The 13,264-nt window shown below is 39.1% G+C and overlaps 1 protein-coding gene across 15 annotated transcripts in view; it reads right to left on the reverse strand.

The window, feature by feature from the left end:
- Positions 1-13,264, reverse strand: part of Nek11 (NIMA related kinase 11) — a 341,889-nt gene that overhangs the window by 109,856 nt on the left and 218,769 nt on the right. For all 15 annotated transcript variants that reach the window (XM_058574948.1, XM_046431465.2, XM_046431459.2 and 12 more), the window contains one exon: positions 10,791-10,951. In XM_058574948.1, the coding sequence (XP_058430931.1) occupies positions 10,791-10,951 (161 nt within the window). The remainder of the gene's footprint in view (positions 1-10,790; positions 10,952-13,264) is intronic.

A 13,264-nucleotide genomic window follows, 5' to 3' on the forward strand; every position in this document is an offset into this window, starting at 1 on the left:
CAACCTATTATCTGCAGGAGAAATGCAGACCTAACAGGCTCCTTGCTACTGATAAGAAGAATACAAGTTATCCTGAAGCAGGGCATTCTGTGATCTTTACATACACCAGATTCCAGAACTCAGAAAATGAGATAATATGAATAAATAAGGAAAATGAGAAGCAAATACCCAACCATAAAATCTATAAGAACAAGTCTAATCAGAACTGGTCAGCACAGGCCAAGGTGACCCAGAGTTGCCTTGGATCTAGCATGTCATTATCACAGTAAAATATCCCCTCCATGGAGTAAGACCATCACTGTGGGGACTGATGTAATCCTGATGTCAGTCACAAGTCAAGAACCTTCCCTAGGACCCCAACCCCAGTAAAACAAGAGGGCAGGAGGGTGTGCTGTCCCTCTCCAAGAGGAACCACTCTCCCTTTTTCTCTTTGGAGTATTCCCTTTTCCCCTTTTCCTGGCCCCTTTAATAAACTCATCTCTACTACTCTGAGTGACTTGTCTGAAATCCTTCTGGTGTGATCACACAGAATCAATGACCGAGGATCTCCATGGTTGCTTCAGCTCTGTGGATGGCCTTGCTTTGCAACCACAAGAGTGAGTAAATGTAAGCACCTCACTGCCATAAGAACATGGTTTAGAATGAGGACTCAGTCTGGGCACCAACAAACAGTCCCTTTGAAATTGTTTATCTATTTTTAGACATTTTCAAGAGCCTTTCAAGGGATTATTCTGCTCACTGGTCCTTTTACTTGAGGCAGTGCAAACTCAACCATCTATTTACATCTAGCATCCTCAGTATTCTCCTAGGTGGGGGGCTATGCTGACTCCCAAAGGCATATTCAGAGAAGGCTTGGTAGATACCAATACAAAGAGTTTCACAGTTAGAGAAGTGAATTAGGTTTCCAATGGCTGAAAGCTGCTCGAAATGAATGGGAAGAGATGCACAGATGCCTTCATGGTATGCTGCCAGACCTGACACCAGGTTCTCCATCTGTTGAACAACCCAGAGCAGGCACAGATCTATAAATATGTGCATGAAGCAGACACAACCTTCCGGGATGGCTCCAATCACAGAGAAGCGCTCAGCTGAGCTTCATTTTACTGAGACCCCAGGCACATGTTCACACTCACTTGTCCCCTATATCAGTGAGTGTGTAGGTGTAAGTGAACTGATTTATTTAACCTCTTGGTCATTTCTTCTCTCAGAGTCATCCCACAAACCATGCAGAACCCTCTTTCTTACTCACCCATGATCATTCTGGACCTACTTTTCCTCCCAAGAGACCTCATTTGGTTGTACCCAGAACCTCCTGGAACCTGCAAAGATCCCCCTGACTATAAGCAGCCAGGAAGTGACCTCAGTACAGACTGAGACTCACATGGTTCATGAATGTGCAAGAATATTGAAACTCTGTTGCAGTTTTCTATTATTTTTCCCTCTCTCGATAGCAATGTTGATGATGTATGTTTTTATTGAGATAAACTCTGCATACACCAAGATGCATATATCTTAAGTGTATAATTCTGAGTTGTACACCTGAATAGACACAGTCCAAAACAAGTGTAAAGAAATCTGTCATCCCCAACAGTTCCCCCAGGCCTCCTTCCAGCCAAGTCTCTACCCTTGTTCTCATTTATATCACAATAGATTCATTTAAGGCTTTGTTTCAGTTATTCTCCACTGAATTAGCCTTTCACTTAGAATCCACTCTCCTTACAAGGTCTTCATGGTATAACTACAGTTGGTCTGGCATCTCCAACCTCAGATGACCTTCTTGTTCACTACACAGCTTCTAGAACTTGCCCAGCCCTTTCACAATCAGGGGCCTTTCTGCATTCTGTTCCCTCTCCCTGAAACACTTCTCTCCAACTTCTTTTCCTTATCTCATAGCATCTGGCCCCTTTCTATCCTTCAGGTCACAGCTGAAAAGCTTCTCCTAAAAGTTCTCCCTGACTCTTCTTAGTAAGTCTCTCAACACCCCCTGAAAGCTCATATCTTCTACCACTTCAGCTTCTTCATTTCATGGTTGCTCTTACTTGTTTGTTTGTGTATTGGCTTATTGACCACCTGCCCCACTAGATCATACATTATGTTCATTCATTTATTCGTGTATTTCACAATACCTACTGAGAATCTGCTCTGTGCCAAACACTACTTAAGGTGTAGGGGATTCAGCAATGGAAAAAAAACATAGCATCTCTGCCCTGTTTTCTTTCATTCTAATATGAAGCAGTAGATCATAAATGAATAAGCAAGTAAATAGTGGTAACTCAGATGGTGAGAAAGACTATGGAGGAAAATAAGGAGGAAAGGCAGAAAATGGATTCTCAGGCCAGCAAATACTATTTTATTTAAGGTGGGCAGAGTTCTCTCCAATGATAGTACATATAAGCCAAGACTTATAGACAGAGAGGGAGAAAATGACTTGTTCATCTGGTGGAAAGAGCACTCCAGACTTCCAAAGGCAGAAACATGCTTGGTGTGTTTATCAGAGGTCCATATGACTTCTAATTCTACTCCCTGGCATACTAGGTATGTAAGCCTAGAGTTCTGGGGAGACAAGTGATGAATGGAAGACACATTGAGGAGTTGTCAGTCAATAGAGACTATTCAAATACATGAGACTGATATGTCCATCAGAGTGGGGCTGTGTCTATTTGTTCACTACCATATATTCAGTTGCCTAGAACACTCGAATACATAATATATAAATGAATGGTCCAAGTAACAACTCATCTACTTTCTTTTCTGCCAGTTACATTACTAAGCAATTATTTACTCTCCTCAAATTGGATCTACAACAACATCCCCAAATGTCACTAAGTTACAGAAACCAAAACACTAAGGTGACCTTATCCATTTTCTGCACACTCAGATGTACCTTTCACATCTCAGTTTGATCTCATTAAAAGTCAAGTACTTGCTTACATGCATTCATAATTCATGGGAAGGCAGAGGATATTGTTTAATGCAAAGTCAGAGTACAGAGCTGATGGCACTTTTATGGGGGTTACCCCGGAATCAGGAAGCTGAGATCTTAACTCATATCTCAAGGCTGTTGGTTGCCTTCTGCCCTCAAATGTGTGTAGTGATGGCAACATAGAGCTGTATCTGCAAAACTCGAACTGTAAACAAGCCTCCCTAACTCCTATAACACTAAGTACCTCTGTTGCTAAATTCAGAATCACTGAAATGTGACTGGCAATGTCACGTCAATGACTCCATTTCAGTGCTTGCATCTTGTTTACTCTGCATTATTAAGGTCTTCTAACTGCAGCTGTCTTATTAATGCCCAGGTTCCCGGCAAGTCAGGGGCTGCGGGGTTGCTTTAGGGTGTCAGAGACATTTATAGGTATTTGATGACAGAACTCAAGTTATTTTGGAATACAGTTTGGAAATGTAAAAGATGAAGAGAATAAAAAAGAAAGTTGGGCTGATGGACTGGTGACATAACACCTGCCCAAGAACAGGGGTAATAGATTTTCCAGGAGCTGGTGAAATCAGTTCTCTCTCTGCTACATCCCACTCCCAGAGTTCCATTCGTGTGGAGGGTAAGCCACCTCTCCTTGATCTGGATTAATTCTTCACATACCACCTGTCTAGTAATCTAGGAAAGAAAATCCTGCAATTTAAGGGAAATTTATTGGGATAAAGAGAGAAATATTTTCAAATTCCAAAAGGAAGCCCTGATGACACACACTTATTTATTGCAGATTACTACTTTCAACTCCAGTTCTAGTTTTATTCTCATTTTGATCCTACAGAGAAAGCAGAAAACCATGTCCTGTGATTTAAATATGATTTAAAATAATCAGGTCATAGTCCATTTTCACATTGGTGGAGCTTTCCTTTAGGACGTAAGCATCTCCTTTTCTTCTCATTGACTAACTTCTACATTGAGTTCTATACCTGCCCCAAATGACTAGTGGTTAACACAGTACCTATCTGCTGGTTTGAATCTCAGTTTGTCATTGGATTCAGTGATCTAGGTTAAATTAATTATCCTCTCTTAGTCACAATTTCTTAATTTGTAAAATGGGATGGAAAATATGAACCCCATAGAGTACAAGATGAGTGAGTACAAGATGGGATAAGGCATGCAGAGAGCTTAGCAGAGCACCTGGCATACTGCAACACAGTTTTGCTTGATTAACTGTGATTACTGCCATTCTCAAGTATGATGTGCCCCCACGTATCTCCAGATTGGCAGGTCATACAGGAAAGATGGCACCTCCAACAACATCACTGACACGTCACACTCCTTTCCTTCTAGGCTGGATACCATGAAATGGTATTCACTCTCCTTACTATGTGAATAAAATACTCAGAAAATTAAATCTTTGTGGAATTTAAAACAAAATAGTGGGATGCACCTTTTAATTTTTCTGTTGCAAGGATTGTTAACAAAGATTTACATGTTTTTTGAAGGCTTTTTTATTTATTTTTTTTACTGTATACTCGGTGAACCTCAGCCCTGATGATAGCTAGGGAAACTAGAATTGGTCTAGGATAGATGACAGGGATAAGGTTGTTGGAAAGAAAATTCTAAAGGTACCATAGCAGTTGGTATTATCAGTTCTATAAAAGTCTCCACCACACTCTTCCCAGCTCCAGAAGCAGAACACAGGGAATCTCACACTGTAGGTCACTGTCCCTTTGCTCCCTCATCAGCTGGTGGACCTCTGCTCATCTACCAACAGGGAGACCATAGGGCTGGTGACCTATAACTTCATTTACACTGAAACAAATGCAGAAACTTGAATTCCTGCTTAGTGTGACTTTGTCTTTATCCACTCTAATGTCTCTCTCTTTTTCATGTTTTGATATTGGAGCAAGAAATGTAGGAATATTCTGAAACAAAATAGTGGATCTATTAAAAGAAAGTAAGAACTAAGGCCTACTGTGCTATGCCCTGCAAAAACAGAGGGAGCAGCAATGAGATCTGGGATGAGTAGAAACTGACACACTGAAGTCACTTCTTTGAACAACACACATTAAGTCTACAGAAGGCCAGTCACCTGAAGGAATGGCACAGCAAACTGGTAGTATCCATTAACACCTCAGCAAGCCTGGCTACTTTATAGCCTGGGACACAGCCCATGTGAATACTGATAGAGAAATGACTCAAAAGCATGCAATCATTGGCAGGCTGCTCCTTAGAACTGATGACTTTTAAGGTTAATTCAAGACAGAAAGTGTTTTCTCCCATGTATGCAATTAAATGAATTAGGTCAGATCATGTAAAATAGCAGGTACACCACTGTCCTTATTGGCAATCAAGAATTCTAGCATCTTCTATTAAAAGAAAAAAAACAGAGTAGAAGGAGATAAATCTGTATCCCTTCACAGAGGAAAGAGGTGATTTTTTTAAAAATTTACTTTTCATAATTCAGCATTGTTCCTAGAACTGGTATAAATTTTGCGTTGTACAAAGCTCAGTAATTCTGCTTAGTAAAACAGATCTTGCCATGGTACCAGATAATGCAATGGCCCCTCAACTGTTCCTTTGTATTTCATGTGTTTCCTCTATCACCACTAGCAAAGGAGGGATTATCATTGTTGGGTAAATACTATATAAAATAGGGGCTAAACAGAGAGTCAAGGTCTGCTATTTTATAGCTATGTAACCTTGGATAAATGACCTCCCTAAGCCTCAGTTTCCTCTTACGTGAGGTTGGGATGTCACAGCAGTCTCATCTTTCAAGGGACCTGGGATTTATAGTTGGCATTTATGCAAAATCAATTAGACACAAAATATCTCCCACTGTTCTTGCTTTTTTGAGCAACAAATGAGATGGTTGACTTGCACTGAGGATTACATTTAAAAATACATACCTTTAAATTACAAGAGACTGTAAATCTAAGTGCAACAATTGAAGCAATAGAGTCTCATAATATGAGAGACACACAAGAACTGAAATGCAGCAGGAGGACTCTGGATTTACAGCTCACAGCTCATCTCACTCTGGGATATTCACGTTCTGAAATATCAGGCAGAATTGCCTAAAATCCTTAATTCAAGCCCCTTCCTTTCTCCTACCCTCACTTTCTCCTTTACCCTATTCCCTTATTAGAATCCAGTTAGTTAAATTCTGGTTTGATACAATTCACCTAGAATACATACATCAAAGGGTCCATTACAAGAATTAAATTATTTATCTGTGGCAGCTATGAGGTGTGTCACAACTTCCTTCAAGGACAGCCTGCATCAATGAGCCTAAGGACCTGACAAGTCCCAGCCCCACGGGAGGTTGTGCTCTTCCTAGATGGTTCCCTGCCAGTCTGAGCGCAGAGGGGATGCTAGAGCCAGGCCATTCCTCCCCAGTGCAGCACTCCTACAAATGGAAGTCTTCGCTGTGAGGCCACCTGTATCAGCTTCCAAGCCTTTTTCAGGACTGCACTTTAAAGTTTTTGCACAATTAATCCTTCCTTCTTACCCTGCTCCTTCCCTTCTTTTTTCCTTTCTTCCTTTACCCAGTCTTTCCTTCCTTCCTTTGTTCCACTTTTTTCCTTTTCTTTCCATCCTTCCTTCCTCCCTTCCTCCTTCCTTCCCTCCTTCAGCACAGTTTGATGCTCCCTATCTACGGGCACCTCATTTCTAGTTGTGTCTTATCATCCACTTCCCAGAGGATCTAAGATGACTCAGAATATAAAGTACTGAGCATGAAAAGAAGGTTCTGGGAATGGTAGCTGCTATTGTTCCAATAATTAAGATCAGATTAATGCTTCATTGATAACTCTTGAGGCATCTATCTTCATAATGGTCTAATCCAAGGGTCCCCAGGGGAAACCTTAAACCTTACTTACTCTGTATACAGTTTTCTCTCTGTGGCCACATTTCAAATGGAATAGTATTTCTTCTTTTCCTAAGGCTTTAGTGTTCAGAGAGACTTTCAGACCACTGAAAGATCTGAAAACTTCTGAATTAGCTGCAGTCCTTCATCTTAGCAGAAACAAATACCATGGTCCTGAAAAGCCTTTTTAAAACAAGACTCATTGAATGTGGCCTGCATTAAACAGAGCTTTGTGGAGGGAGTTCTGTGTCAAGTCATTATTGCCCATCTTGTACGTGTATCACTAGTGCACCTGAGCCGTTTATTAGTCTTGGAGAGGGAAACAATGGGCAAGGCAGTAAGGAAAAGAGAGAAGAACTAATGAAAACACTCATCAGCCTGAAACCCCAAGACTTGCCCATCAGAGCACATGAAATGCTTTCAGTGATGGGTCCTACAAATGCTGTGGACAACCCTGTTGTGATGGCAACTATGAACTCTATTCTTCTGAGATCTAAGAGACTGGTTCAATTTGGGAAACACAGACTTCACAGAGTAGCCATCAACAATATGATAGTGGCTTGTGATAAAGGTGTCATTGATGTTTTGCTTCTCTCAGCAAAGGAACAACTGGCAACCAATAGCAATTAGATGCTTAATAAAACTGCTCTGGAGATGCCACTGCTGCAAAGATTGTCATGGTTGGCACCAAGACGCAGGAATCAATCACGATGAAGCCTGTAGCTGTTTATATTTCTGAAAACACTTCCCCCTCAAAATATGATTCCCATCAGGAGAAAACGTAATTAACTTCGCTCTGATTATAAAAAAAAAAAAACATGGGTATAATGACCACCCAAACAGACCCTAGCATACTCAGGGCTCAAGGACAAGACTGGAGAAAAGAGGTAAATGTCAGAGAAGGCTGTAGGTTTCACATAATTCAAAATGTGAAGTGACTGGGTCTCTTCACTGAGTGCTGAAGTGTAATTAATGTGTTGCTAAATCAAAATGGAAGAACTAACATCCATGACATCCTCCCACCCACCACTTTTTGGAATGGAGAAACTACATCGAATTAGTTTTTAAACAAAACAAAACATACAAAACCACAGAGGGAGCTGGGTGTGGTGGCACATGCTGAGGCTGAGGCTGGAAGATTACAAGTTCAAGACCAGCCTCAGCAATTTAATGAGGCTCTAAGTAACTTAGCAAGATCCTGCCTCTAAATAAAAAGAGGCTGAGGATGTAGCTCAGTGGTTAAGTGCCTCTGGGTTAGCTCCCTAGTACAAAGAAAGAAAGAAAGAAGGAAGGAAGGAAGGAAGGAAAGAAGGAAAGAAAAGAAGAAGAAGAAGAAGAAGAAGAAGAAGAAGAAGAAGAAGAAGAAGAAGAAAAAAGCAAAGACAATAACAAAATGGGGTTGTAATTACCCATCTCTAATACAATATTCAGTTGTGATTTCCACTCCTGTTTCCACTATACCAAGTCCATGCTAGATGGATATACCTTGTGTAGTAGGATAAAACACTGGCTTAGGAATATGGCTGCCCTAGGCTGGAAGCAGGTTCTTCCCTAGCTGGACTGCTGGCAAGTTATTCCTCTCTCAGAAACACACTTTTTCCTCATCTGGAAAACAGGAATGAGAATAACTGTCCAACAGAATGTGTGAGAAAAAACACCATCATGTATGTGAGAAGACTTAGCACCTTGCCCCAACTGATTATCTTAAATCAACCCAAATTGTCATATAACATGTGACAGATACACAGGCCAGAAAGCAAAATCCCTGTCCTCATATTTTCACATGCCTTAAGACACAAGAAGAAGGATTTTAAGAAATACTACAATTGTGGGGCTGGGGTTGTGGCTTAGTGGTAGAGCGCTCACCTGGCATTTATAAGGCACTGGATTCAATCCTTGGCACCACATAAAAAATAAATAAACAAAACAAAGGTATTGTGTCCATCTACAATTGTAAAATCTCACTTTAAAGAGTTTTATTGGTATCATAAAAAGGCCACAGGATGTCTGGGTAACTTCACAATAATAGCTAAGTTATTGCATATTTATTAAGTACATAATTACGTTCTGGGATCTATGATATATATTTTATATTAATTATTTCATTTAATCTTAAAACCACTCTATGGAGCTGGAAGCTGTGGCATGCCTGTAATCCCAGAGGCTCAGGGGGCTGAACCGGAGGATCGGAGTACAAATCCAGCCTCAGCAACTTAGTGAGGCACTTAGCAACTCTGTGAGACTCTGTCTCTAAAAAAAATATTTAAAAAGTGCTGGAGATGTGGCTCAGTGGTTAAGCACCCTTGGGTTCAATCCCTGGGACCCAAAACAAACAAACAAACAAACAACAACAAAAAACCCACTCTATGAGGTAGGAACCATTTTCCTCCCATTTTACAAGTTAGAAACCAGAGGCACAGTGAAGTTTAGTAACCTGCATGAGATCCAAAAGTGAGAAAGGCTAGATTCAGATATAAGAAATCTGATTTCCAACCCTAAGTTCTGGCAACAATGGAAAAGATAAAGCTTTCGGAGCTTTATTTCTTGACCTGGGTGGTGTCTGCAGTGTATTTTTTTCATGTGGTTTTCTGAGTTGAATTATTTTATTAAAAAATTGAGGCTCTGAGAGCAAAATACTGAGTATGAATTTTGCATATCATGTTTTGCAACAACAGGTGCAGAATAAAGTTACTATAATATTGTAATAACATTTGTTTCAGTTGTTTATAACAACAGCACAGAAGCAACTGGAAATTATATTTTCAATTTACAGTAGTAGGCTCTGGTTTGTTTTTATCCCCCCTGCAGTCATTGGAAAAGTTGGGAAAATGCTAAAAGGAAAGCTTGTATTTTGGCATTATGAATCTTACCCCACTTTCATTCTGTTTTTTTGTCAATAATTTATTTATCGTCTCATGTATTTGTCTCTTAAATTCTTTCATCCTTTCTCTTTTTTCTATTTCTCTCATTTCTTTCTCTGCTTAGTCTTACACCTATTCCCTACTAATTCCTTTCTCCCTTCTTTTCTCTTTTTCTCTTCTGTAGAACTTGAGAAACATCTCTTGTTGGTTTTATTGCATATTATGATCGATTACGCAGTTTTCATTAAAAATGGTTGAATGGTTTATGTACAACCTTTTGTAGTTTATGTACTACAAAAATCATCTCCCCAAATTAAGTTTCCATTGACTCAGGTACCCCTGATTGAGTTTTATTTTAGTAGCTGAATAGTTTCCAGTTTTTAATAAAAAGCTTCTGTACCTCATGGTAGCATAGGCTTGGAAAGATAGCCAGGTTTATGGTTCAAGAAGAAAATGAGGTACATATTCATAAATTTCCCATAGGCATCTGCTTTCTCTTCACATACCTCTTGCTTAAATCTCCTACAGACACCCAACAGAGAAAACATACGTCAGGACCATTTCTTGGCCTATTACTCACATCAGGCTTAGTCATGCCACAATTAAAGAGCTCTATATGAGGGTATACACTTAGAAAGACTCAGCAGTGTAAGGATGGGCCCTCAGAAGCTGAAAGTAGCTAGAAATATCATCTGTTATGGCCAGAACAAAGTCAGTCTTTACAAATATGTATTTGTATTAAATTTGTAAAAATGAAGACTCTACATTTGATTACCAGGCAGAAAACTATATTAAAAATCTCATTGTCCCTTCTAAACAGACATATGCATTGTTTATTCAATAGTTGCATCTGAGGCACTTGTTGGTGTGCAAACAATGTACTGTGCATCATCCCCTTGCTCCTCCAATAAATGCTATGTATGTTGGTCCTTCCCTTGTCAACTTGGCCCAGAGTAGATTCTTAAAATCCTACCTGCCCCTGCCCCTTGGAAGGTTTATACATGGAGCCATCATAAAAATATTCTAGTGCTCCTGTCCTCCACTTCAGGTTTTAAGACTTCCTTCAGTCTTTCTGAGATGTCTAGTCAGTACCTCAGATAATTCCACTACTTCTGACTGGAGCGGCAGGTACCTGTTGGTTTGTTCTATAAGCTGGCTGGGGTCCCTCTTCCTTGACCTCTCCCTCCAGTCCTGAGAACACTATTTCTTCTTCCTGCTCCTCACTATCTTCAGAGCAGGAATCAAACATATCTGTATAATACTCTTCAGCCACAAGAGGGTCTTCAGGGATTTCTGAAATAAACAACAATCAGTTAGTAAAATTGTAATGAGGCTAGGATCCCCCATGTTGTCCCAGAGATGTATATTTTATTTGGGCTGACAAAGCTGTTATGGAATGTAGGGATGAATCTTAGCTTCTTAAAAATATATTATTTAATATAATAAACACTCAGCAAATGAAACCAGTGGAGGAAAGGAAAGACACTTTCATTTACAGCTACCTTTAGAAGGTAGGAGATGAAGTCCATAAAACAAGAAGAAATGGAGCATGAATCCTTATTAAAAATGAGGGGATTTAGGAGAAAAATAAGGACAAAATACACTGGTGAAAAGGTCTTATTACAACACACAAAGTTTTTAGCAGAGATAGTTGGAATGAAATGGCTAGCATTCTTCTGGAAGTTTCTTTCTTAAATAAAATATTAGTAGTGGGACCAAATAAGATGGACAGGATATAAAGCAATGGTATTTTGGCAAGCTGGGGAAAATATCACAATTGTTTTCTAACAGGCTATGAAGGCTTTTAAAATGTAATTCACTCTGGTGGGTCCTATTTACACTGACAACAACATCTATTCTTTAAAAAAAAAAGGAAAAATAAAAAGGAAAGAATACCCACTTTAGTTGATGCCAATAACCCATTACTAGATACAACACTGTTAGCCACTGCAAGAGAATTGGTACTTTCAATAATCTTCAACAAAGAAAGGCCAAGGATGGATCACAAGAAAGTATAGCAATATCAACTCTAATTTGCTAATGGGAGCCTAGAAATAGAGAAATATCTTTGGGGTGGGAGTGGAAGAAATTACATAACGATATGCTACCAGAGGAAAAGAGTGGGCATTTTAGATTTTGCACCACACTCTTACAAACAAAATTGTTCTTCTAAATTGTGACACAAAGCACTGTTTTTCGATCCATTTTTTATTCTTTTTGTCTAGTGGAAAAAACATTCAGAGTCTAAGAATTAAGGTTTGAATCTATCTTTATCTCCTTCTATGGAAAAATTTGGGCAAGGTACTTAAACTTATTGAGCTCCAGTTTCTCAGTAAAATTTACATGCGGGCAATCTACCTAAGTAGTTATGAAGATTCAATAATAAGATGCTTTTGAAAGTATCTGTATGTATGGAAGCTTCATGCAAATATTCACTCAATTTCCACAAGTTTGAAAATGGGTTTTTTATTAATCAACTCCAGAATTCTTTGAAAGTAAAATTCTTAATGGATGTAGAGTTTCCTGGCAATAAAAGGCTTTAATATCTATTTGTTATCTGTGTTTTCCCACTAAAACACAAGAGGTTATGCAGTGGAATCAAAATTAGTCTGCTAAAAAGACAAAAATTACATGTATTCAAAATAGCCTTTGCCAACTTTGCAAGGGGCACATTGAGGATCTTACACATTCATTGATTTCAACAAAACCTGTTTCCCCTTAAGACCACTGATTTTGTGTTGAGAGCCAGATGAGATAGATGATTTAGATATAGGAACCACACTTTATAAAAATATTCAACTTGCATTCAGAATAGGAATAACAGCATGAGAAGTATATGAAAGCTTAAAATCCAACAAGAGAGCTCTGTTTTGCCATCAAGTAGGAGCATATGCTGAATGGAATGGTGGACGGAGTCATGTGACTTCCATATGACCTCCTCCTCCCTAGACTTTACCCAAATCTCTATTCTCTTTTACAGAGTTGCCATCCTTTCCCTTCTTGTTCCCTTCTACTGTTCCTCCTTCAGTCTTGTGTCTCTTTTATAGTTAGTCATTCATTTACTCTTTCATACTTTTCCCTCTTGCTCTCACTTTTTCTCTTTCTATTTGTTCCTCCCAACCCCAACTTTGCTTTCAAATGTGAGTATGATACAGTAAAAAATATATTCTATTTTGTTCCCAGTACACAGCAACATACTTATATGTGTGTATATACATGCATCTTTGGAGTTAAAACAAAAGTTTCATGCATCAAGACCTACTGCCCAAACTACATGTGCTATATTCTGGTGTTTTCCATTCTATTCAATTCTTTAAAAATGCTATTTGTTACTCCCTAAAGTAACTTCTCAATCCACAATTTGGTTTAGAATGCTGGCTTGGGCCTCAAAAAGACCTGCACTGAATCAGGACTTAAAAATAGCTTCATAACATTGGGCATTAATTAAACTTTCAGCAGTTCAGATTTTTCATTTATAAAATAGAGATGATAATATACATCTCACAGAATTGTGCACTATTCACCACACTATGGGATGTACCCAATAAATGTTAGTTATGGTCGGAAGTAGTATGGGAACCACTGTACTTTTTCCAGTTAATACCC

Source organism: Marmota monax, unplaced genomic scaffold, assembly GCF_021218885.2.
Source record: "Marmota monax isolate L192 unplaced genomic scaffold, Marmota_monax_Labrador192_F-V1.1 WCK01_AAM20220418_F8-fsc00022, whole genome shotgun sequence".
NCBI classification, from domain to species: domain Eukaryota; kingdom Metazoa; phylum Chordata; class Mammalia; order Rodentia; family Sciuridae; genus Marmota; species Marmota monax.